Raw genomic sequence first — 25154 nt, 5'->3', positions numbered from 1 at the left:
GCCCTGTCCAAAGGGTACCCCATCACAGGGCAGTCTCACACACAGGTGCAGAGTGGGGTGTGGGGTCATAGAGGGTCCCCGGCACTCACTGGGCGCCAGAGCTCTGTAAGAAGCCTGAAGAGAGGCATCCTGGAGCCAGGCCAGTGGCGAGTGGGCCAGGAGGTTTGGGGCCACCTCAAGGCAGCCCCCTGGCCAAGATGCTGTTCCTCAAATGGTCAGCAGGCCAGAGAGCAGCCTGGGGAGTCCCCACATCTCCCAGGAGAGGGCGCCCTCCTGGCCCCCCTGTGGCCGCTCACTGTCATCCCACCCCATTACCACCTCCTCTCTCTCCCCCTACCTTCTCCCAAGTACTGTGGGGCCCAGGATGGGGGGGAGTATGGAGACCCCTCCTGGAGAGCAGTGGGTAGGTGAAACAGTCCCAGAGGGAGCCCCAGGGGCCCAGTGGAAAGTCTGTGAGGTGAGTGATGGACAGACTTCGGATGTTTGCGGAGTGACCCTTAGGTCAGGCATCTGGCCAGACCTCTCACTTGGCCCCTGGAGGCAGGGCATGCCTGGGGGTACACAGTCAATGGTGGGACAGCTGCACTGGGGTGAGGTGCGCCCGGAGGGGCCAATAGGAGAAGCAGGGACCTGAGAGTACCCTCCCCAGGAGCCAGTGTCCCCTGAGCAGAGGAGACAGCCCTTCCCTGAGGAGCATCACCCTTGGGTCAGCCCAGAGGCTGGGACTGAGCTGTGGACACTGTTGGGGGGAGGGCTGCACCTGCCACTCACCCAGATGAAATGTCTATACCCCCAAGGCTGAACTCTGACCCTTGGAGAACAAAAATGCCCTTCCCCCCCAATACATACCAACTCCAGGAAGATAACTCTATGGTCTTCCTTTTACAAAGGATTACTATCAACTTAGAGGCCTCAGGCCCTGGGGGGAGGGGCCGCTGCAGGAGAAACTTGAGGCTCCAGGGGAGGGCCAGGGCCAGGGAGGGGTCACAGGTAGGGCGTTGTCCTGGGACTCTACAAGGAGGGGGTTAGAGTCCCTCTGCCTCTGGTCCCTTAGCTGCCCCCCAGTGGACTGTGGGTGCCCGGGACCCACTGGGACAGCAGGGAGGGTCCTGGGCTGCCTCAGCTGTCACAGTCCTTCTCTAGAGCCTGCCCCCAACCCAGCTCCTGCTCTGGTGTCTGTGCCCAGCGCAGGGGTGACACCCTAGGCCAGTGGACACCCCTCCACCAGTCCCTGTGCCCTCTCTCTGTCACCGTGCGAAGAAGTCTCCATCCACTTTCGTAGCCGCCACGTGTCAGTATCTTCCTCCTGGGGGAGGGTAAGTTCCTGGAAGCCCCCCACACGAGGCTCAGCCGCCCTGCCCTCCCAGCCCGGCCTTAGCGCACCGACGGGCGGCTCGGCGCTTTCCCTCTCCTCCGCAATGCGGCCAGCCTCCAGGCCACCCCCGCCCCGACTGCGCCGCGGGCAGGGTCCTTGGCTGGGGTCTTCAGGGCGACCGTGACCGCTCCCTCCCTGGCCCCCAGCAGGCGGCTACCCACTTGGGGAACGTTCTGATGTCCAACTAACCTGCAGCCCACCCCACCCCACCCCCACCCCTCGGAGGCAGAAGCCGGATTCGTTCGGGTCGCGGCAGCGCGAGCCCAGGAGTGCGGCTCGCTGGACAGACGGGGAAACCGAGGCCGGGAGGGCGTGGCCAGGGGCTGGCCGCCGGCGCGCGCGGGGCTGCGGGCCCACCCGGCCCGGCCCCCACCCTCCGGCCCGGGTAGGGGCGCCGGGCGGCGGAGGCGGATGTGGGCGGGCGGCCGGGCGGGGTGCGCGGGGCGGGGACGGGGCGGGCCGGCGGCGGCGGGACGGAGCGGCAGCGGCCGGCCCAGCGCGCGCGCAGCAGGCACCGGAGGACGCGAGCCGCGGCCGCGCACGAGCACCGGGCCCGGCGCGAGGCCCGCCCGACAGCGCCCGCCGCCGGCCCGCGCCGCCCAGCCCGCCCCCGGCCCGGCCCGCGGGGATGCGGAGCGGCGGGCGCCGGAGGCCGCGGCCCGGCTAGGCCCGCGCTCGCCCGGACGCAGCGCCCGGTGAGTCCCGCCCGCCGCCGCCGGGGCCCGGATTTCCTCCCCGCGCCGCCGCTTTGTTCCCGGCCGGCGGGGCCGGGCGCGGGCCGCGCAGCCGGAATGGAGGCGCGGGAGCAGGAAGTGGCCGAGGGCGGCCTGGGCGGGGAGGGCGCGGGCCGGGCGGGCCGGGGGTGCGGGCCGCCCCGGCCTCCCTCTTGACCTTGGGGAAGCGGCCGGCGGCCGGCGAGGCCCGGGCTGGGGCGGAGGGGCGCGGCCGTGGCGAGCCGTGGCTGGGGGCGCCCCTGAGGCGGGGGCTCCCCAGGAGCGCTCTGGGCGCCCGGCCAGTGCTGCCCGGTGCACCGGAGGCGCTCAGGGGCCTTAGGAAGAGGCTGCCCCGGCCCTCGTTCAAGTTTGTGGGTGGGCCCTTGGAAGGAGACCTCATCTTCCCACAGACAAAAAGTTGTCTCATGTGCCCACAAAGGACGACTAACCCTCCTGGGCCCTGAAACTGCTTCCTCATCTGGGTGGGCTCCGGGTGCCGCCCACACCCATCCCAGAGGCTGGGGCCTGGAGGGTGGGTGGGTCTTAGTCCCCAGATTGCGGGGAGGGGGGGCATGGGCCTAGCTCTGGGGCCAGAGGGCCCCTACCTTCTCTCCGGAGGCCCTGCCTGGCTCCAGGCCACCCCTCACTGCTCTGAGCCCCTGGCCCACCGAAGGGCCAGTGCTTGGGTCCCTGCCCCTCCAGCTGAACACAGTGTACGAACCAGTGTTTTGGGGGCAGTGGAAGGGGCCCTTTCAGAGCACAGGCTATTTTTTAAGAAGTTCTGATCTCATAGGAATAGCAGTCGTGTGTTATGGTGAAGGTACTCCGTGCAGAGGCAGCAGGAAGCAGGTCCCCTGGTCCCCCTGGTCCCCCTGGTCCCGCCGGTCCTGTGCGGAGAGGCAGGCCCGGCGCTGGTTTTGGTGTGCGTGTCCGTGCAGATGCGCACCCCCGTGTGTGTGCACAGATATATTTTTACACATGGGCTCTGCACAGCTGTCTGACTCTGTCAGCAGCAGGCCCTGCTCAGGCCCCGGGTGGGGGTAGGGGACAACCGTAGGTCTTTGAGTCCAGCCCTCTGCCTCCAGGCCACGCCCACTCAAGTGTCACCATAGCCTCTGGGCCCAACATGCTGGGGCCCAGAGCTCTGTCCTGGGGGTGTCTTCCCATAACTGCCTGTGGGCCTGCTGAGCACATTGGCACTTTGTTGTGCAAAGGGTGTCTTCCCTGTCCTGGCCTCAGACAGGAGGCAGTGAGTGGGGTCTGACTGCCCTTCTCACTGCAGCCTTGGACAGTCAGTGCCTAGCCACCTTCTCTGTGCCCAGCCCCTGCCTCTGGTCAGTCAAGTGGGCTGCTGGAGGGCGGCTAGGCAGCTGCAGGAAGACCCACATCGGGATCCCACTCCAGAGGTCCTCAGGGGTCTCCGCCAGGCTTGGGGATCCCAGAGAGGAGTCTCTCAGGGCCTGCACTCTGAAGTGCCTATCTGGAGGGGTAGCAGAGGCCTGGGATGCCCAGAATGGGTGATGTGGGAACTGGGTTTTGAGGGATGCCTAGGAGTTTACCCAGCAGGGGAGCAGTGGGGCGGGCCACGTAAGATGAATGGCCAAAGTGTCTGCTCAAGAGAAGGCTGCCGGTGGGCCACGGGGCAGGCGTCAGTTCTGTGCTTGTGCAGGGCCCCCCACCCCATTTGTTGCCTACTGAGCTCAGTAATTATGGGTCTGTAACCACCCTGGACTGGGTGCTCCTTACAGACAGGACCTGTCTGAACCTCTCTTTGTCCCCAGCGCCCAGCACTGAATCTGGCAAAACCAGAGGTGCCTGGTCCACATTGGCCGAATGAATGAAAGAGATTCAGGCTGGTGGAGCACTGTGGTTTGGGAGGGGTCTGGGGTTTCTGGGGGAGGGTTCACATCACCCTGGAGGACTCCCTTTGCACCAGCCACCCACACTTCTGACCCTGCCTTCTTCCTGTTTGAGTTTCTCTCCTTTCCCAGTCTGGGGCAAGGAGGAGGGGCCCTGTGCTCTGCCTCGGGGACCCCAGCCTGTGGGTGGGAACACCGTGGGTAGGGATAACAGGCATCCTCACCAGGGCCCTGGGGAAATCAAGTGCCTTGGGCCAAAGCAGTCAGGGGCTTCCTGGAGGAGGTGTTGTTTGCTGGGTCAGCAGGTTAGGGAGGCTGGGATACACTGGGGGGGCCTCTTAGGAACAGGGCCATTTGTACAAAGGCCAGGGGAGTGGGTATGGGTACGTGAGGGGCATAGGGATCTTCCAGGGCATAGGGCCCAGGAGGGCAGGGAGACCTGGGCCCAAGGGGCAGTTCCAGTAACAGGAACTTTGTCAGGTGCTGTGGCGGGGAATACGCAAGGGACAGAAGCAGGAGCAGCGGTGGCTCTGAGGGCCAGGTGGGGCAGGTCGCTTGGGGCGGTGGACCCAGGCCTGGACCCCGGGGGCAGCCTCCTGGGTGCACTGCTGGCTAGAGGAGCGGCTCCCAGCTGGACACGGCCTCACGCTTCCCCTTGCGTTCCCCAGAGGCTGTGGGCACCGCTGGGCTCGGCGAGACCCTTCCGAGAGAGGAGCGTGAGTGACACCCAGGCACCATGAACGACGTGGCCATCGTGAAGGAGGGCTGGCTTCACAAACGAGGTCGGTGCCTCGGGGCTGGGCCTGGGGTGGGCTCCAGAGCTGGCCTGTGGGCTTCCCCTCAAGGGGCGGGGGCTGTGGCAGCCTGGGGGACTGGGAGCCTGAGCCTGCTGGAGGGGGAGGGCCTCCCAGGGCTCCTGGACTGGCCCAGGGGAGCGTCTGGGCACAGTGTCTCCCATGGTGTTCAGGGCACAGCCCGGTGGGACTCCTGGGTGGGGGATGTGAGGCCCAAGGCCTGGCGTCCAGCCGGTGACAGAGTGGCCGCCTGGCTGGGCCCTGTTGGCGGGTACAGCCTCTGCCACCTCCCTCCCCACTTTCCTGGAAGGCAGTGAGCACTTTGGGGCCTGTCCAAGGCCTGGCTCACTGGTGGCCCGGGGCACTGCCTGAGGGCTCCTGAGGGCAGGGCAGGGCAGGGCTGCTTGGCCTGGCCCTGTGCCTGTCTCAGGCCTGGGCTGCAGCCCTGGGCTGGGTCTGAGCTGCGGGGGAATCACACACTCGGGCCTGGGCATGGGGTGTGTTTGGGCTGCAGCCTGATGCCCGCCCAGCATCCCCTCTCCTCCCTCACTCAGCCCTGTGCCTAGGGAGGTGCTTGCACAGGAGTTGTTGAGATGGGAGCCGAGGCCTTGGCCCCTCACCTTCCAGCCCTGCCCTCTGCCCCTCCCCCGCCGCCCTCTGTCCCCACTGCTCAGGGACAGGCACAGGGGATGATGGGCCTTCTATCCAGGTGCCTTGGGCGAGTCACTGCCTCCTGCCCCAGGACAGGGATTGGCTAGCCAAGCCCCTCACTTCCTCATTTTTGGGTCTGGTGATCCCTTGTCCACTAGCCGCCCCTCATGCTTGCCCTGTAACAGATTGGGTAAGGGCGTCCCTCTCCCTACCCCAGGATCCCCCAGGATGTTGGGTGGGGGAACCTCAGACACTGATGGAGCAGACAGGGAGGTGTGACAGAAGTGTGTGTCATGGGACTGGGTATTGTGGGATGCATAGGAGCTCCCCAGGAGCCAGGGAGGCTGCAGCAGCTGTGGTGGGAGGCTGCACAGTGATGGAAGTGAGTCACTGGGACTCAGAGCTTGGCTCGGGGATCAAGGATGTGGTCAGCTGTGTGTTTTTAGAGCTCGCTTGGGCAGCTGCAGGGAGGACAGCGTGCTGGGCCTTGAGATGGAGGCGAGGAGGCTGCAGGGGCCTGTGGTCCGTGGGGCGCCCTCTGCCTGGCTTCTCCCAAGGCCTCTGGCACCTGCCTGCCTTCTCGACCCCCTTCCCCAAGGCTCGGCCTCTCCTTGCTCCCCGGGAGCCCCACTCCCTGTGCGGCCTCACCTACAGCCCGCAAGGTTGGGGACCCCCACCCCAGACACTGCTCCTTTCTCCCTTTGTGCCTGGCGGCAGCCCGGAAACACACTCCCACCCGGGACCAGTATCTCTTGACCTTGGCACACGTGTCGACTGGACGTTGCTTTAGGAGCTGGTGCAGGAGATGCCTGGGCCCGGGGCATCCACTGGCCAGTCAGGGTCAGGCAGCTCCTGAGAAGCCTGGGTGAACTGAGGTTGCCAGCCAGGGTGTGTGCCTTCTGAAGGGGCGGGCTCTGGGTGTCCTGCTTTGAGTGCCTTGTCATGTGACCCTCTCCAAGAGCAGGTCCGCTGCGCTCCTTGGGCCTTGGTTTCCCCATCTATATAATGGGAGTGATGGCTGGGAAGTCCTGGAGTAGAGAGTGTGGTTTATGGGGGCCTAATGGGGTGCAGCCAGGCCCCCGGCCTCCCGGCCAGCAGAGGGTGCTGTGTTCCTGCCACCCACGCTCCTATTCTTTGTGTGGCGCTGGGGGTGGGAGGGGACCTGCCTCGTGCAGGGGGGTGTCCCACTCCTCATGGCCCCCCGTCCCACCTCCCTGCCCCTGCTCACTGAGGACGACCTGTCCTCGTGGGCGCCCCTCATTCCCCCTCCCTGTTCCTGGGGACCGTGGCACCTCTGTGGGTCGGTGGCTGCCTCCCGTAAGCCCTGCCACTATCTGCGTATCTACCTTTTCCTGGGTTGTTCCCCACAAGTGTTGGGGCTCTTCCTTCGTGATGTGCTGGACATTGGGGCCACCCGGTGAGATGGCGGAGGTCACAGGGCAGGGGTGGGGGCTGGGAAATGGGTGGTTTTCAGTGAGTTGTTGAGGGAATCAGGACAACCCCCAGTGTGGGGCTAGGGGTACATGGTGCCATTAGACGTGGGGGGGTCAGGTTTTTGGGGTAGGGGAAGGTCAGGATTGTGTCCTGGCTGTGGATGGAGGCTGAGCAGATACCCTGCAGACCTGAGTTCCATTCAGCAGATAGGCAGTGCTGGCCTGGCATGGGCACATGGCCTGGCAGGGGCACATGGCCTGGCAGGGGCACACGGGCCAGGGAGCCTGGGGCAGCCCTCGTCACATTTCCTTGTCTCACCCAGCCATTCCGGAAGGATCCTCTTCCCTGCCACCCCCTCCGAGAAGCCTCCCAGGGCCGCCCTGTGTCTGCTCTTCCTCCTCCAGCTCCTGGCTGACCCTCTGCTCTGCCCACCACCTCGGGAGGGGCTGGAGGAGGACAGTGCGGCTTCACGGGGGGCAGCTCGGGGTGGACTGGGGGACCGTGGGACTGGGAGGGGTCCTGGGTCTGGCCTGGGGTCCCCACCTGAAGTGCTGGTGTGATTCTTCTCCCCCTCCCATGCTCCAGGTGCCCAGGGCCGGCCAGGGGTTCGATTCGGAACATGGGTGGGGTAGGGGAGCTGTGATGGCCTCCAGGGCCCAGGGCCTGTTCCTCCTCACTGACCTGGAGGCGAGGTGCTGCTGTGGACAAGGGCCAGCACCTGTCCTTTCTGCGTCCAGCCCAGGGCCGGGCACACGACCAGCGCCTGCCAGGTCCAGGGGCTGTGTGGGTGCTGTGGAGGGGCAGGCGGCTGGTCCCCTGCAGGGCACAGCCCCGGCCCAGGCTCCTCCCGTCCCTTGGGGAGGTGGGCGCCCACCTCTGGGGAATGACCCTGAGCCATGTTTCCGAGGGTCCTGACACCGTGTGCTTTAGGCTGGAGCAGCTTTGGGTGGGGGCTGGGCAGAGTTCAAGTTCTCGGCCTGCACTACCCTTTGGGACCCAGGAAAGCCCCTGGGCCTCAGTGTCCCGTGGTTCCAGTGGGGGGCGGGTCCCCAGGAAAGTGAGCTCAAGCTGCTAGAGGCTCGGGCTGTTGTGGGGCAGGTGGGGCCTGCAGGGACAGGTGGGCAGATGTCCCCTGTGGGGAGTGGACATCCTGAGCTCTGATGGGCAGACTCCCTGAGTGACAGGGACACTTGAGCCGTCAGTGCTGAGGGCTGGTGGGTGGAAAGTTTGCTCAAAGGTTGCTCAAACTTTTGCATTTTCCAAGATTTTGTCTATTCTGTGCATGCTCCTGACTTGAAGAACCAACCCTTCCCCAGAATGTAGGTCTGGTAGGACTTGTCCCGTGACCTCTGGTTTTGTCTCGACTCCCTCAGAAGTGGCCAGGCCCTGCTTCTCGCCACGGAGTGGGCATTACCTGCGCCCCTCGTGTGGCCCTGGGATGCAGAGATGGTGGTTCCACATTGCTAACACGCGACTCCATGCCGCCCTGGTCCCGGGGTCCCTGAGGGGGTGGGGTGCAGCCGGCCCCCTGGTGGAGGAGGCAGCGGTTTGCTGAGGACACACCAGGGGAAAAGGCCTGTGAGGGCCTGTTTAACCCACTTGTGAGTGCGAGCTGCCCCGATGTGAGGGGAGGCCCCGATGCGGCCTGTCCCTGACCCAGCGAGGGCTCTGCGGGGTGCCAAGCAGGGGGAGCCCAGGTCCCATCTAAGTCCCACCCTTGTGGCTGAGGCTTCGGCTGGCAGTCCCCTCGGTTCGCTGGGGCAGCCCGTGAAGTGCCCCCGTCTGCAGGGGCCAGAACTGCCCTGGGGCAGGTGCATGTGGGGCAGTCAGGCCCCCGGTGGGAGCAGGTGCTGGGCCTCTGCCCAAAGCGTGGTGCCAGGGAGGGCAGTGCCCGTCCCAGAGGCGGGTTCTGGGGCCTGCTGGGTGGCGCGTGGCGCGTGGCTGTGGCCGTGCGTGGCCACTCTGTGGCTGGGGGTGGGGTGGGGCGGGGCAGGACCGGCGGCCTGTGTGGGGCTGTTTCCTGTTTTGTGTGTGTTGAGTTCTCCCTTCAAAACAAACAACAAAAGGGGAAGCTCAGGCCTCTCACAGGGGCTGGGGTTGGAGGGACCCTGCCCACCCCGGCCCTGGTCCCGGGCTCCTGCCTGCTGGCCCCCAGCGGGTTGTTTCTGGCTCCTTCCTGGGTGCCGGGTGCCCTCGGGCACGGCTGCCTGCACGCGGCCAGACCCGATCGGGGCCCGGGAGGGGAGGGCCCAGGGCTGGGCGATGCCCAGCCACCTGGGCAGCAGAGAGCACACGTGCAGAGTGGAGCTGAGGCCTAGGCCACAGAGCTGGTGTGCTGTCCTGGCCGGTGCCCCGACCCCACCACCAGCGCTCGAGCCCGGCCGGTTGCGTCAGGCTGGTTCCTAGAAGTGCTGTGAGGGCGAGGGCAGGGAGCTGGCTCGGTCCCCCTGGCGTCCCCTCTGCCTGGCACACCCAGCCAGGCCTGGGGCCAGCGCCCTTCCCAAGAGCCCGCCTGTAACTGGAGCCTCTGGCTGTCTACGTGCCCACAGCGGGCACAGGCTGCCGCCTCCTCTCACACGCTGTGCCCACCCCAGCCCAGCCCAGCCCCGTGGCCCCACCAGAAGGCCCCCAGGCAGGCTGGCAGAGGGCTCTCGGGCTGCAGGCTGGGCGGGGCCAGCTCCTGGGGTACACCCCCCAGCTCCTCACTCACCGCCTTCCCCCCTTGGAGGCAGCTCTGGAATGAGAACAGCAGGCCCCCAGCTCAGGAAGCACTGGTGGACGGGGGCTCTGGCGAGGTGCCCAGGTGGCCTGGTCTGCAGCCCCTCCGGCATCTGCCCGGGGTCCCACCTGCCCCCAGGCCTCGGCTGCTAGCCCCATCAGCAGTGGGGGTCTCTGGGGCACTGAAGGATGCCTTTGGTGGGATCCTGGGGCAGAGACCCACAGAGGGGAGCCCTCTGGCTGCCAAAGGGCTGGGGTGCATGGGCAGCAGACCCGGTGGAGGGCACACGGCCAGCCTGAATTTGGAGCATGAGGGACGAGGCCAGGGTGGGTGTGGCCAGGGACATGCAGTAAATAGAAGGTGTGGTCGCTGGATGGAAGTTCTCTGGAGGACATGGGCACCTCCATACCCCACCCCCATGCAGGGGTTGCTTTTTCCTGGGGGTGTCCAGGATGAAGGCCCATGCCCGAGACAGTGCTGGGATCTCTTAGGTGCAGGGGTGTGGTTCCACCTGCGGGGGGGGGGGGGGAGTGTGGGACTCGAACTTGTCCCTCTCCTGGCAGCTGGAGCCCTGGGAGGAGCCGGCCAAGCCCTCCTGCTGTCCGTTCCCCGGCGTGTCCTCTGGGAGGGCTCCGGGGCTACCTGGCGTGACCTGGCCCTCCGCTCCTGTCCTCTCTGCACGCTCCTCCCTTGTCGTGTTGGCCGTGCGTGCCCTGCCCCCGTGCGGCACCCTTGGCAGGCTCCGTCCTGAGGGTTCGCCCGGCCCACCTCCAGGGCTTGTGCTGGGCCATCTGTGGCCTAAAACCCTGCTGGAGGGATGGGGACATGGGGACCCCGCCTGGGCACAGGCAGAGGGGCCCCCAGAGGTGACCCCTGCCCGGTGGGCGGCGATGGATGGGCTGCTGTCAGCGAGGCCATTTGCTCGCTGTGCCTGGGAAAGTAAATGGGTCCCCAGCAGCTGTCGGCCGATGGCTGTGTCGTCGGCAGGGGACCGCGTGGCCGCCGCTGTCAGCTGGCGGCGCTCCCCGGGCTTGCTGGGGCTCGCTTGGCTGTGGAGAAACAGCTCGGCGCCGCCTGGCGCCCTGCCAGCGCCACCAGCACTGCGGCAAAGTGTTTACCCAGCAGTTTCCCCGAGAACTGGGGACTTGCAGAGACCGTTCACGGAGCGCAGGGCGTGGCAGCTGGGTGCCGTGGCCCAGGTGCCATCTGCCATGTGCCAGGGAGCCTGAGGATGGCAGGTTGCCCCCCAGGCTGCTCACGGTGCCCAGTCCCGGCCCAGGACACGTGGCTGTCTTATCCCCAAGCCCTGGCTGTGTGGCCGGCGGGGGGTGATGTTGGTTGTGGCTGGTCAGGGCCCCTCCCTCAGGAGTCCTGTGACCCCTTGGGATGGAGCTGGCTCTCAGGAGAGTGGACAGGACCCCTGGTGGAAGACACTTGGGGACACGGAGACAACTGAGAGCTGAGGCACCCAGGGAAGCAGGAGGGGGTGGGGCATCTCTGGCCAAGCTGCATGCCCCCTGCCCACCCAGGGCAGCTGCCTCCTGGGACCTGGAGTCTCCCCTGGGGGTTGGCTGCCTGGAGATTCAGGTTCAGGGGGCACAGTTTCCACCGGGCAGGATGAGGCTAAGCTTCTGAGAGAACCCCAAGAGGGACTGAGCTGTTGCCCGTCCTGCCCACCTGCCACCCGGCTGGCAGTTCCTCGGGGTGGGTGGGTACCAGAGCCCCAGCCCTGCTCAGTCCCAGGTCGGCTGGCCATGGCTCCTGCTTCCTGCCAGTTGGCATGGGGTCCTCCCGGCTGGGGAGCTGAGCTACTGGTGATGGCTGTGCCGAGACCATGTGGGCTGCAGGGCCCCGTCCTAAGTGTTTGCCTGGGGTGGGTGGGGGCCTTTCCTGTGTCCTGGGCTGAGTATTGGGTGTGAGTGGCAGGGATGCAGCAGATGTGCCCTGTGCCCGGGTGTTGGCCAGTTCCTGCTGCCCACCAGCGGGCCTGGAGATCACCCTGGTTGTGGGCAGATGTGTGGCTCTGGGGGAGCCGTGGGGACCCTGTTTAGGGAGCAGTGTCCTGAGGGCATACTTGGGTTTCCATTTGTTACCTGCCTCCCACGGCCAGCACCTCCAGGTGTGCCCGCCCCCAGGACCTCAGGACAGGTGCGGGCCCTCTGGCATCCTGTGGTGAGGACGGAGATGGCTGGGCACAGGGTGGCTGCCGCCTCCACCGCCCGTCTGTGTCCCTCTGTCCCTGTCTGGGCTGCCCTCATTCAGATGCAGGCCACGGCCCAGCCACAGCTGGCGTTCTAGCCGCTGAGTGCCCGCCTCCCTGCACCTCCCCAGGCGGGCATCCCGACACTGAAGCAAGGGGTCTGTGTCCCGGAGCCTGGCCCAGCCTCCCCAGGTTCCTGCTCCTCCTGCAGGGGTCTGCTGGGGCTGCACGGGTGAGGGGCGGAGCCAGGCCACCTTCCCTGGCTGGAGCCCTCCCCGGGTGTCACCTGTTCTGGGCTCAGCCGGGTGGGGACAGTGTGGGCAGCCTTGGCTCCCCTTCGGGGCCTGGGGGCTGGCAGAGGGCCTGGCAGGCTCAGGGTCCACCTCCTGGGCCCCTCCCCCTGGCTCAGCCTGGTTGGTACCCTCCCCTCAGCCTCTTCCTGTGGGGTCGCTCCCTTGGCCCCCCCAGCTCCAGGTTCCAGAACCTTCCCAGCCCTGGGTGCAGCTGGGGCGTATCCTGGGTGCCCCGTGACTCAGGCACCCCTGTTCCAGAGGGTCCCACTGTGGGGAAGCCGAGGCCCAGCCCGGTGTGCGTGGGTGACACGTGCTGACCACACGAGCGAGTCTGGCGCTGGAGGCTGTGCTGGGCACGGTGGGGCTGGCACAGTTGGTGCAGCAAGATGGATTTTCGGGCTGCTCGGGTGAGGCGCTCCTCGCTCTCCCCGCTCAGTTAGCGTCCTGGGGAGCGGCAGCTGGCGGGATGGGAGGCACTCCATCAGGGGCCGACAGCTCCAGACTGGCGCGCAGGCGGGTGGGAGCCAGCAGCGGGCGGCCGCGCGGCATGGGCGGTGGCGCACCCCGCGCCCGCTCTGCTTGCTGCCCACCCGAGGCACTGGTGGGACGGGCCTGGGAGCTGGTGGCACCGCGTGGGCCTGGTGTGGGGGACTGTCCCCAGGGGCTCAGAGGACCAGATGGGCTGGACACTGCTAAAGGCTGTTGCGGTGGGCAGGGGGCAGGCCCACAGTGTCTGGGCCTGGCTGGAGCCCCCATCTCCCCAGCAGCCCCCAGCAGCCCAGGGTCAGGGAGAGGGAGGCACTTGACTGGAAGGAAGGTCCAGGCAGTGGGGCTGGGGAGGAGGGCTGCACCGATGGCGGCTGGTCCCAGCGAGCGGGTCTTTGCTCTGTCTGGGGCTCAGCATGGCCCAGAGCTTGGGGACCCCAGGCCTCTCCCCGCCCATTGGCTTCTCTGAGGAGCGGCTGCCTAATTAGTAAGTTCTCCGCTGTTGTTCAAACTCCTTGCTCGGCAAAATGTAAATGAAACATTTTTTCTGGGTGTCAGTATGAAAAATGACAGTCCCTGGGACTCACAGAGGACATCTGCTCGCTTCTGTGTGAGCGCTGTTTACGGCTGATGTCGCAAAACTGGGGGAGCTTTGCATGTACCTGGGTGACCCGTGGATGGGATGTGGGGGTCCAGGGCTAAGTCTCAGCCTAAGGGCCACACGGCGGCCTCTGGGTCTGGCTCCCCTGCGGTGCCCACATGGTGCTCTGGGTCCCTGGATGGTGAGTGTCATACGGGTGGTGGGGGACTCTGTCCTGCGTGCCCAGCCAGAGGGTGTTGTCATGGATGCCAGGCTTCACCCCCTGGGCCAGGGCTCAGCCATGGGGATCTGCCCACTTGCCACTGTCACCACAGCAACTGTATCAGGGACAAAAGGCCAGACCCAGGGCGGGCATGGGGGGTTCTTGGCCCTGCAGTCACCGGCAGGTAGCTGTATTTAGTGCTTGAGCTGTTGCTGGTGCCTCCTGGGATACACTGGCTCGGTGCCGCCTCCTCTAGGAAGGCCCTCTGGATTGGGCCAGCCTCCTGTCAGTCATTTCCTTTCCCCCACGTCCAGGTGCCCACCTGGCCCCTTTCCAACACAAGTGAGGGTGGGTTTCTCCTGCCGTCTTTGTGGGAGTTGGGGTCAGTGCTCGCACATGTTAGGGTCCTGGTGCCTCTGGCCTGCACAGCCAGCTGCCCAGCCCTCATAGCCTGTGTCCTCAGGGGAGTACATCAAGACCTGGCGGCCCCGCTACTTCCTGCTCAAGAACGACGGCACCTTCATTGGCTACAAGGAGCGGCCACAGGACCTGGAGCAGCGGGAGTCGCCCCTCAACAACTTCTCCGTGGCACGTACGTGCCCGCGCCGCCCCCGGGGGCCTGGGCTTGGGCCGCCCTGGCTGGCAGCAGCCCCAGAGCTGACATCCCTCGGGCTCCCGTGTCTGGGGCTGGCAGCTTCCAGGGGGCAGGCTGGACAGTGCCGGCCTGGAGTCGCCGCGGGGACCCGGCCTTGGCCAGCTCTGCTGGCGTTCTCTGTGCCAGGTTCCATGGCTCGCGGCCCTGGAGCTGCCCGGTGCTCCTGCCCTGGAGGCCAGGCCTGGCCGAGGGTGCACAGTCCCGTCTGGGGACCAGAGGGGCCCGCTGTGGGGGCCGGACGGGTGTACGAGGAGCACCCGGCTCCCGGGGGCCTGTGGCTGCCCCTCAGAGGTTGTCAGAGGCCCCAGCCCTGGGCTGAGACATTTCCGTCAGCCCTCAGCTTCGGTCGGGGAAGAGGGCACAGCTGGGTGAACTGGCCCTTCCTCTAAACCGCTGCTGTGGCCTCATTCCGTACCTGGGGTGGGGGGAGGTGGCAGAGGATGGCAGGTGTAACCCTCCCCACGGGGCTAGGGGGGCCAGGGGGTGGGAGGCTGAGCCAGGTGGGCCCTGGATCCCGCCCCTTTCCTGCGCTCTGCCCAGGGGTGGCCACAGCAGCCGGTGGGTGGGAACGACGGGCTCATTAACCAAGCCTCAACGTTGATCGGTCTTGGGCTGCTGGCTGGGGTGTGGGGTGCAGTGCCCACTGTGGGGTCCCAGATTCACCCCAGGTTCCTTCTGCATACAACCCCACCCTCTGGCCAGCTCTGCCTTCCCTGCCATTCAGCCCACAGCCTTGCTGGACCCCAGGTCCTGGCCCAGGGTCTCAGGAGGGCATAGAACAGGTGGGCTGTCCCCAGGCTGATGGGAAGGACCCTGGGCTCCCTGCCTGCAGGTAGGCTGAGGTGGGGCCATCCTGGCACCTTGGCTGCCCTGCACCTACTGCAGGGGCAGGGGGCATGCCAGGGGGGGCAGAGCTGCTGCCTAGCAAGTCTCCCCAGAGGGTAGAGTAGGGGGTCCAAGTGAGGGGAGACCCAGGAGGCAGACACCCCATCCTGGCATCCTCACGGCTGAGCAGAGGAGCCGTGGGGGTCAGGGCTTCAAAAGGAAGCTTGACCGGGGTGGGGGCCTCCCTGCTGGGGGATGAGACCCCTTGGGAGTGCTCCCCAGGCCGAGTGCATGGGGATGAGGGGGTTCTCTGGAGGCACACAGGAGGTGGGCACCAGCCAGAGGGGCTGCCTGAGCTGTGGGTGGGACGGGCGCTCCGGCCCAGGAGCAGAGTACACAGGCCAGGAGGTGGTGGTGGCGGTCCTGGGACCTGTGACCAGGGGCTTTTCTTGGGGATAGATTCAGGTATGGGGGACAAGAACCAGGCCCTGGGTTGGGTGTCAGGTGCTTGGGTCCCAGGAGCACCTGGTGGTCTCCAACAGGGAGTGGGAGGTGGGTGTGTAGAGAGGAGGCCTGTTATCCCTGCCTCATGATGCCATAGGCCACCCTCCATACAGACCGCTCCTCCCTGTGCTTGGCGGAGCCCTTCTGTTGCCGGGGACCAGAGGCTGGGATGTCAGAAGCCCCTGCACTGGCCCCACGCCCCTCCTGCCTCACAGGCTGAGCAGAATCTGGCCTAGGAGCCCTCAGCGCCCCCACACTCATTCACGCCCGTCTCGGGCCTGATACATTCCCACAGTTCTGCAGCAGCAGATGTGCCTGTGCTCCAGGTGTGTGCCTGATCCTGGTGTGTGCACTGTGCAGGTGTGCCTGTGCTCCAGGTGTGCATGTGACCCGGTATGTGTGTGCTCCAGGTGTGCGTGTGACCCGGTATGTGTGCCTGTGCTCCAGGTGTGCATGTGACCCGGTATGTGTGTGCTCCAGGTGTGTGCGTGACCCGGTATGTGTGCCTGTGCTCCAGGTGTGCGTGTGACCCGGTATGTGTGTGCTCCAGGTGTGTGTGTGAACCGGTATGTGTGTGCTGCAGGTGTGCGCGTGACCCGGTATGTGTGCCTGTGCTCCAGGTGTGCGCGTGACCTGGTATGTGTGCCTGTGCTCCAGGTGTGCGTGTGACCCCAGGTGTGCGTGTGACCCGGTATGTGTGCGCTCCAGGTGTGCGTGTGACCCGGTATGTGTGCGCTCCAGGTGTGTGTTTATTCCCAGGCCTGCCAGCCTGCCTGTCCTGTGTGAGCCCAGACTCCCCCCCGATGGTGGGGTTGAATCAGTGGGGTGGGTCGTGTCCTCTAGCCACCTCTGGGACAGGCAGCCTCCACCCTGGGATTGGCCCTGAGAGGAGAGGGGCATTGGGGCTGGCAGTGGACAAGCTGCTTTCCTGTGAGGCCCCATCCGCGGCCCCTCCCTGGGACCCTATACGCCTCCCCCTCTGGCCAGTCAAGGGCTGTGGCCTGGCAGGCAGTGGGGGCTCGGACTGAGGAGGGGCTGCAGGAGAGCTGATGTTGTGGGGTTGGCTCACCAAGCTGACGCCTGGAGGGCGGCCCCAGAGCACAGTGTTGGAGTGGGAACAGGGGCCCCAGCCCTGGTGCAAGAAGGGAAACAGGCATGGAGAGGGGATGGGGTAGGCCCCCAGGACCAGCGGCGAGGTCTAGGTGTGTGTCCAGGGTGCTCACCTGCGCCCCATCCCCAGAATGCCAGCTGATGAAGACGGAGCGGCCCCGGCCCAACACCTTCATCATCCGATGCCTGCAGTGGACCACGGTCATCGAGCGCACCTTCCACGTCGAGACGCCCGAGGAGCGGTATGCAGTGGGCGCCCGGGGCGGGCCGGTGCCAGTGCCCACTGCTCCCGTCCCCTGGGGGGAGGGGTGCAGTCCTGTGGGGCTGGGTCTCGGTGCCGGAGTCCTGGACGCTGAGCGGGTGTGACTGGCCCAGGTCTCGGGGGTGAGCCCTGGGCCTGGGCAGGGCTAGAGACCTCGCCTAACCTCTCTGCAGGGAGGAGTGGGCGACGGCCATCCAGACGGTGGCCGATGGACTCAAGAGGCAGGAGGAGGAGATGATGGACTTCCGATCGGGCTCGCCCAGTGACAACTCCGGGGCCGAGGAGATGGAGGTGGCCCTGGCCAGGCCGAAGCACCGTGTGGTGAGCCCATCCCCCACCTCTGCAGGGCCTGGGGAGCCTCAGTGCTCTGGGACCCCACTCCTTCCGTCTTTCCCCCGAGTCCTTCCCTGTGGACAGTACAGTCTGACCATCAGAAGCCCTGTGTCAGAAGTGAGATGTGGACACGGGCTCCATCCCCCCAAACCCCAGCGCTCTGAGTTGGGGTGCAGAGCCCCTCGTCCCACGAGCCCTGGACTGCCACCTGTGCCAGCCCTGAGGTCAGCCGTGGTGGCTCCAGGCCCGGCACCCTGAGTCCCTGACTCCATCCACTACCCCTCAGACCATGAACGAGTTTGAATACCTGAAGCTGCTGGGCAAAGGTACCTTCGGGAAGGTGATCCTGGTGAAGGAGAAGGCCACAGGCCGCTACTACGCCATGAAGATCCTCAAGAAGGAGGTCATCGTGGCCAAGGTTGGTGCAGCAGGGGCAGGGCGGGCTGCGGCCGGGCGGGCTGGTGCTCACCTGCTTGTCTTCCAGGACGAGGTGGCACACACGCTCACAGAGAACCGTGTCCTCCAGAACTCCCGGCACCCCTTCCTGACGGTGAGTGGCCCCCGAGGTCGCCTGGGCCCAGGGCAGAACCAGGCCCTTCTGTGGCCCTCGTGCTCCTGGGAAGCAGCGCTGGGCCAGGCAGACACTCCCCAGCCTGTCTGAGGATGGACTTCCTGGGCTCCAGCACTCAGGCAGCAGTGGGCAGGTCTCTGAGGGGTCCGGGTGGAGGGGCTGACGCAGGCCCGCGGGCTGTGCTTGCTGCCCCCAGTGTACAGAAGGGAGCAAGTGACCTGGGGCTTCCCTTTGACCTCCGGCTCCAGGGGTTTAAGCCAGGGGTGCCTGTCCAGGGGGTGCTTGGTCCAGGAGGAGTTTATGGGAAATCCTTAGCCTTTAGAGCAACAAGGACTCAGCTAGTGTTGGGTTCCCAGGCCAGGCCAGCTCCTGGAAGGCATGGGTGGCCCTGCTCTCTGCAGGGCCAGGCCTTGGGCCCCGGGCTGCTGGCCCAGGGTCTAGCTGGGCCCCAGGCATGCACACAGCTTGCGGACCCGTCCCCCGGAGCCCCCAGGCCCCGCACCCTGTGCTCAGTGCTGCTGCTCTCTCTGCACATTCTGGGAGCCGCTGGGCTGCAGCCACTAACCAGGGTCAGGGCAGCATTTGTGGGCAGGAGTTGGACAGCGGGCCCACCGTTCTCAAGTAAGCCCGCCTGTGGTTCGAGCTGGGAAGCCTGTGGGCAGCCGTGCTGTCCTCCTCTTGTCCAGGGCCGAGGCCGGCCTGTCGGGGAGCCTCGCACCCAGTGGCATCCCTGCCTGGCTCTGAGGCCGTGGTCCCAGCTTGTGTTCCTTGCAGGCCCTGAAGTACTCCTTCCAGACGCACGACCGTCTCTGCTTCGTCATGGAGTACGCCAATGGCGGCGAGGTAGGGCTGCCTGGTGGGGGTGACCCTCTGACCCCCGCCCACCCCGAGGCCCTCCCCCCTGAGTTCGGGTCTCAGGCCTGTCCGCACCCTCTGCCCTCTGCCCTCGGCCCTCGGCCCCTGGCGGCGGAGGCTCAGGCTCCCTGTCCCGCAGCTGTTCTTCCACCTGTCCCGGGAGCGGGTGTTCCCTGAGGACCGGGCCCGCTTCTATGGCGCCGAGATCGTGTCCGCCCTGGACTACCTGCACTCGGAGAAGAACGTGGTCTACCGCGACCTGAAGGTGGGCGGGCGCGGGGCGGGGCCAGCGCAGACAGGGGCGGGGCCTGGGCTGGGGCGGGGCTAGCGCAGGTAGGGGCGGGGCCAGGGCTGGGAGCCCTGCCTGCTGACCGAGGCCCCGCCCCCGTAGCTGGAGAACCTGATGCTGGACAAGGACGGGCACATCAAGATCACGGACTTCGGGCTGTGCAAGGAGGGCATCAAGGACGGGGCCACCATGAAGACCTTCTGTGGGACCCCGGAGTACCTGGCCCCAGAGGTGTGCGTCTGCCGCCCGCCCCGAGTCCCCCAGCCCCCGGTCCCGGCGGCCTGTGACCGTGCTGCGTCCCCCAGGTGCTGGAGGACAATGACTACGGCCGCGCGGTGGACTGGTGGGGGCTGGGCGTCGTCATGTACGAGATGATGTGCGGCCGGCTGCCCTTCTACAACCAGGACCACGAGAAGCTCTTCGAGCTCATCCTCATGGAGGAGATCCGCTTCCCGCGCACGCTCAGCCCGGAAGCCAAGGCCCTGCTGTCCGGGCTGCTCAAGAAGGACCCCAAGCAGAGGTGAGCTGCCTCGCTGCCCCCAGGGCGCCTGCCCGGCAGCTTCCCAGGCCGCCCTGGGTACCAGCACTGGTCCATTAAGAGGGGCCAGGCAAGCTGGGGCAGGACGGGTCCCTGGACCCCAATCTTGTGGGCCCTCACACCTGCTTGGGAAGACCCCACCCCACCAGCAGCCCTGCCCACCCAGCGTTCTGTACCTGCTGGGACTTGGGTGTGTCCCCACCACCCTGGGCCACACTGTCCATGCACCGCCCTCACGGCCCTGGGACACACTGTCCAGTGCTGTGAGGCAGCCCAGCCTTACCCAGCAGAAGCAGGGCCGGGCGGATGGCAGTGTCATCACCGTGGCCTCTGTCCTCCACAGGCTTGGAGGGGGCTCCGAGGATGCCAAGGAGATCATGCAGCACCGCTTCTTTGCCAGCATCGTGTGGCAAGACGTGTATGAGAAAAAGGTGCTCACACCCACCACCTGCTCGCCCAGCACTGGATGCCCACACACACCTGTACCTGCTCACCCTGCCCCGCACACCCACACACACCTGTACCTGCTCACCCTGCCCCACACACACCTGCTCACCCTGCCCCACACACCCACACACACCTGTACCTGCTCACACCCACCTCTTGCTCACCCAGCACTGGATGCCCACACACACACCTGTACCTGCTCACCCTGCCCCCCACACCCACACACACCTGTACCTGCTCACATCCACCTCTTGCTCACCCAGCACTGGATGCCCACACACACCTGTACCTGCTCACCCTGCCCTCCACACCCACACACACCTGTACCTGCTCACACCCACCACTTGCTCACCCAGCACTGGATGCCCACACACACACCTGTACCTGCTCACCCTGCCCCACACACCCACACACACCTGTACCTGCTCACACCCACCACCTGCTCACGCACTCACACACATACACCCCAACCACACGCTCATGCCCACTCACCAACTTGCATACTCACCCACATGTTCACATCCACCTGCCCACATGCACATGCCACCACACCCACGTGCTCACAGCCTCTCCCTCCCCGGGGCTCGAGGCTGCATCTGTTTCCTCCTGACCACTATGCAAGGCCCTCCCTCGTTCCTCCTGGGAGAAGCTGTGTGTGTGGTCTCCTGAGAGTGACACCCTGTCACCTTGGGGCACTGGGGTTCCCTTCCCTGGTTCTGCCTGCTGAAGGCTGGCGGTGGAGTTGGGGTACCGCCCTGTTGTCCCAGCTCCATCCATCGTCTGACCTCAGTCCTTCACGCTGCAGGGAAAAGCCCAGGTCTGCCCTCTGGGCCTCGGGATGGGCAACCCCTGCCCGTCTAGCTCGTGAGGGAGGCCTTCCAGGAGCGAGTCAGCTGCGTCCCACGCCCATCCCTCTGCCTGTCACCCTCGGGGAACCCCAGGAGCCCCAGGCCCTGGTCCAGGCAGGTGTGGCCCCACCAGCTCAGGGAGGCTGTACCTGGGTGTGCTGGTGCCCTGTCACCGAGCCTGCTCCTGCTGTTTCCAGGCCATCCCTCCCCTGCGGACCCCTCGCAGGCCACCCCTGGCCGGCTGGGCCTCTGCCCTCCCTGTGAGAAGGGCACCCTCACCCCACCCACTCTGGTCCAGGCTCCAGCCCCAAGGCCTTACACCTGGCCCTGCCCAGCCTTGACCCAAGACCCTGCTAGCTCCTGAGGGCCAGCCCAGGCCAGGTCTGGGGATCGGGTGGGGGGGTTACCTGTAGCACCCTCTCCCTGTGCTTGTCCCTGTACAGTTGCTCTGGGTCATGGGTCACGGTGAGTCTTCTCCTGTCTGCGGCCAGGCTCGGCAAGGCCACACTGTGGCCCTTGAGCCGTGTGTGAGGCTGAGCAGCCCCACACTCAACCCCTTCCCCACCCACACACGGGTGTCCTGCAGGGCCAGGCCCAGAGCCAGCACGGACAGGAGGCCCTGGCCCCATCCTCGTCTCCTGGGTGGGAGGTTGCAGGGAGGCCCCTGGAGCCCATGTGGTTTGGGGGCATGTCAGGGCAGGGCTTAGGTAGAGCAGTCCCCCTCATGCCCCAGGGCACCTGGCTGGGCTGGTGTGGGTGGGCATGAGCACAGCCAGCTGCTCTTTGGGCCCCTCCCAGGACTGGGGAGGCACGGCTGCCCCTCCGGCCCACCATGCAGGAATGCCACTCACCAGCCCCGGTGGGTTGAGGGACCGTGGGGCGGTGGCTGTCCCCCTATCATGCACCATCAGGGGAAGCCCCCAGCAGCTGGGCTGAGTGGGTCAGTCAGGAAAGGTGAGCGGCACCTGGGGGGAGCCGTGCTGCACACCTCGTTCATGGTGCCCTCCCTCTCTGTCCCCTTCCCAGTTTATAAGGAAAATAAGTTAGGAAAAAGGAAAATGGACTTGTCTCTTCTGCCTGGGTGTTTGTGTGGAGGGGGTAGGGCTGTAGAGCTGAGCCGCACTACCTCCTGTCACCTGCAGGGGCTCGCCCTGCCCTTGGTGGAGGGGCCGTCCTGGGCCTAGACTACCACCCTCACAGCCGTCTCCGTCCCAGAGCTCTGTCTGTGGGTGGGTGACAGCTTACCCCACCTGGAGACAGTGCAGTGGGCTCAGCTCCCTGGGGTGGCGGTTGGGAGGGTGCGCTGGGCGGGCAGAACCAGTCTGTAACCTGCCCACCCCTGCCCTGCAGCTCATTCCGCCCTTCAAGCCCCAGGTCACGTCGGAGACAGACACTAGGTATTTTGATGAGGAGTTCACAGCCCAGATGATCACCATCACGCCGCCGGACCAAGGTGAGGGGGCCAGCCACCTGCGACTCCCCCCTCCAAACAGAACCCAGGCTGCCCTGCCGGGAGGTCTGCAGTGTTTAGCTGTGATCAGAAAGGTCCCCTTAGGAGGGTATTGATCAGTGTGGGAGGGCCATCGTCCCCTACCCCCAGCACTGGAGGGTCGGGATCACCGAGTCCAGAGCCTTCAGGGACCTGCCTCAGTTTCCCTGAACTCGGCCCTGGGTCTGAGCCCTGTCTCCTGCCTGCCCACAGATGACAACATGGAGTGTGGGGACAGCGAGCGGAGACCCCACTTCCCCCAGTTCTCCTACTCGGCCAGCGGCACGGCCTGAGGAGGGCCAGCCCGGCGTGCTGGCAGATGCCATGCGGGGGCCACACGCCTAGACGCGGCTCTGGACTGGGAGGAAGCCGCGCCGACGACCTGTGTGAATGTGTTCTTTCTGGGTGTCTGGAGGAGCCGCACTGCTCCGAGCGCGGGAAGACGTTCATGCTGTGGGGCAGGGCTGTCCTGCAGTTTTTCTTAATTTATTTCATCCGGTCTCCAGACGCGGCCTCTGCTTTCAGACAAGTGCTGAGGACATCTGCGGCCGCGCGCACCTGGGGGTCCAGCGGGGCCCTGCCCTCAGCCCATCCCTCGCGTCAGCTGTCCTTGGCTGTCACCTGTCCCTGCCCAGCTTGGAGGCACCAGAAGCAACCCGGTTGTGGCGTGCTGGCCTGGCCCCCTCTCCCTCAGGTGGGGGCCAATGGCAGCCCTGGCGCCACAGCCCTTGGACAGTGGCCCCGAGGTGGGCCGGGGCTGGCTATGGTCCACCCAGGACAGGAGCAGGTTGAAGCTGCTGTGTGTCGTGCTGTTTGTGTGCATTGGGGGTTCACCTTAGACAAGAAAGCCCTCCCCCCAACCCCCCCACCCTGCCCTCCCTTCGGGACTCGCCCGATGGCTTCCCCTGTAGCACCTGTCCACCTGTCCTTCATAGAAGCTTCACGGCCCCGCGCCCCGCCCGACGCCCTGGAGGGCGCCACCGCACCCTCGGCAGCCCCAGCCAGACACTGCGCTGCACCATGGCGGTTTTTTACATTCAACTTTAGTATTTTTACTATTATGAGAATTTCCCTCCAAATTCCTCAATAAAAATGGCTTTTCAACTTTGTGGCTTGTTTTGCTTGTGGGGAGCACCCCTTCCTGGCCCTGAGACCCCAGGACAGCTGAGGGACGATCTCTCCTTCCAGCTCCCACAGGTTTTGTTGGAGGGAGGGTGCCCTGGCTGTCCATCCCTACTAGCTTCGCCCCACCCCATGCCCAGGGGCCATCTGACCACCAGGAAGGAGCCTGCAGGGCCCAGAGGTCATGTGGGGCTGAGGGTGTCCTGCTCCCCCCATCCCCAGCAGAGAAGCCCAGCAGGATGTACTGTGGGCGCCACCTGGTGGCAAGGAGAGGAGCCAGCCACCCAGGGCCGAATCCTTGGGTCAGGGTTTGGCAAGGCTGAGGGAGGGCCTGGCTCATCTCAAGTGGGTGCCACCTGCAGGGGCGGCCAAGATGCCCCAACGTGTACAGGCCTGGCACCTGTCTCCCCTGACTCCATGGTGTCCCTGGGTTGGGGACAACCCAGCCTGGGGTGCAGCCCCAGTCCCCGGGGGAGGGGGGTCCTCTCGCTTGGTCTGACAGGCAGTGAGCTGCACCACAGCAGTGACAATGTACAGGTTTTTTTTCCTTATTGATATTTTTTTGTTTTAGAGAGAGAGGAAATAAGAGGAAGAGAGAGAGAGAAACACTGATGAGGAAGAACATCAACTGGCCACCTCCTGCATGCCCCCACTAGGGATCGGGCCCACAACCCGGGCATGTGCCCTGACCTGGAACTGAACCGGCGACCTCTTGGTGCAGGGTCAACACTCAACCACTGGGCCCCACAACCCAGGCACAACGTACAGATTTTTAAAGCCTCAAACAGCCAATGTCGCACACAGCTTCGGGGGTTAAGACCCAGGTTTTGGATAACCCCGTGTCAGACAGGGCCCTGTGCGCCTGTGGACAACAGCGGGATCCTCAGCAATGAACGCAGACCATCTGCTCCAGCAACCCCACTTCTGGGCACACCCCTGAACAACTGGAAGCAGGGACTCCGAGAAACACCTGCACCCCAACGTCCACAGCAGCATCAGTCACAGCAGCTGAGGTGTGGGTGCACCCCGTGTCCACAATGAGGATGGATAAGGCAGACTGCGGCCCAGCCACAGCACGCAGTCACTCAGCCTCAAGGACAGATGTGCCGCCCTGCGCAGTGTGCTCCGTGGTTAGCGCATCGGCCTGCAGACCAAAGCCCTGCGCAGTGTGCTCCGTGGTTAGCGCATCGGCCTGCAGACCAAAGGGTTGCAAGTTCGGTCACAGTCAAGGGCATGTACCTGGGTTGCAGGTTTGATCCCAAGCCCCAGTTGGTGTCGTGTAGGAGAGAACCAATGGATGTGTCTCTCACATTGATGTTTGGCTCCCCCCCTTCCACTCTTATCTGAAAATCAACAGAAAACATCCTTGAGTGAGGATGAGCAACAAAGGACGGACACGCTGCTACCTGCCACCCACGGGTGGACCTTGAGGACACGCTGCCACCTGCCACCCACGGGTAGACCTCGAGGACATGCTGCCACCTGCCACCCACGGGTGGACCTCGAGGACATGCTGCCACCTGCCACCCACGGGTAGACCTCAAGGACACGCTGCCACATGCCACACACGGGTGGACCTCGAGGACATGCTGCCACCTGCCACACACGGGTGGACCTCGAGGACACGCTGCCACCTGCCACCCACGGGTGGATGAGGACACGCTGCCACCTGCCACACATGGGTGGACCTTGAGGACACACTGAGAAATGAGCCCAGTGCAGAAGGGCAGATGCTGTGACCCCATGTGACAGGCCTGCAGGAGCCAGGTCCACACAGAGAAGGGGATGGTGGTGCCTGGGGCAGGGGGTGGCTCAGGATTAATGGGGACAGAGGTTCAGCTTTACACGCTGATGAGTTCTTTTTTTTTTTTTTTTAATCCTCATCCAAAGACATTTTTCCATTTTTTGTTTAGATAGTGGGAGGGAGGGAGAGGAAGAGAGAGAGAGAAAAAAACATTGATATGAAAGGAACACATCAA

General features: G+C 65.4%; 1 protein-coding gene across 1 annotated transcript; it reads left to right on the top strand.

The window, feature by feature from the left end:
• The first annotated feature begins 1836 nt into the window (after positions 1-1836).
• On the top strand, positions 1837-23161 carry AKT1 (AKT serine/threonine kinase 1). The gene is made up of 14 exons (XM_036262138.1): positions 1837-2070; positions 4616-4729; positions 13791-13919; positions 16552-16663; positions 16857-17004; positions 17303-17434; positions 17501-17566; positions 18362-18430; positions 18582-18707; positions 18834-18962; positions 19037-19251; positions 19613-19700; positions 21915-22017; positions 22267-23161. Exons 2-14 carry the CDS (start codon positions 4684-4686, stop codon positions 22344-22346), a joined length of 1443 nt encoding a protein of 480 aa, XP_036118031.1. The 5' UTR covers positions 1837-2070; positions 4616-4683; the 3' UTR covers positions 22347-23161.
• Positions 23162-25154: the final 1993 nt, after the last annotated feature.

The sequence above is a fragment of the Molossus molossus genome, unplaced genomic scaffold (genome assembly GCF_014108415.1).
Source record: "Molossus molossus isolate mMolMol1 unplaced genomic scaffold, mMolMol1.p scaffold_m16_p_1, whole genome shotgun sequence".
Lineage (NCBI taxonomy): Eukaryota > Metazoa > Chordata > Mammalia > Chiroptera > Molossidae > Molossus > Molossus molossus.
Note: the sequence above shows the minus strand (reverse complement) of the source record. Positions and strands in the feature narration are given on the sequence as shown.

What these genes read in the sequence shown, in the direction of transcription:
- AKT1 (XM_036262138.1), top strand. Translation starts at nt 4,684, where the DNA reads ATGAACGACGTGGCCATCGTGAAGGAGGGCTGGCTTCACAAACGAG. An exon ending in CCCGGCACCCCTTCCTGACG is followed by an intron (nt 17,567 to 18,361) that starts GTGAGTGGCCCC and finishes TGTTCCTTGCAG; the next exon opens with GCCCTGAAGTACTCCTTCCA. An exon ending in AAGAAGGACCCCAAGCAGAG is followed by an intron (nt 19,252 to 19,612) that starts GTGAGCTGCCTC and finishes TGTCCTCCACAG; the next exon opens with GCTTGGAGGGGGCTCCGAGG.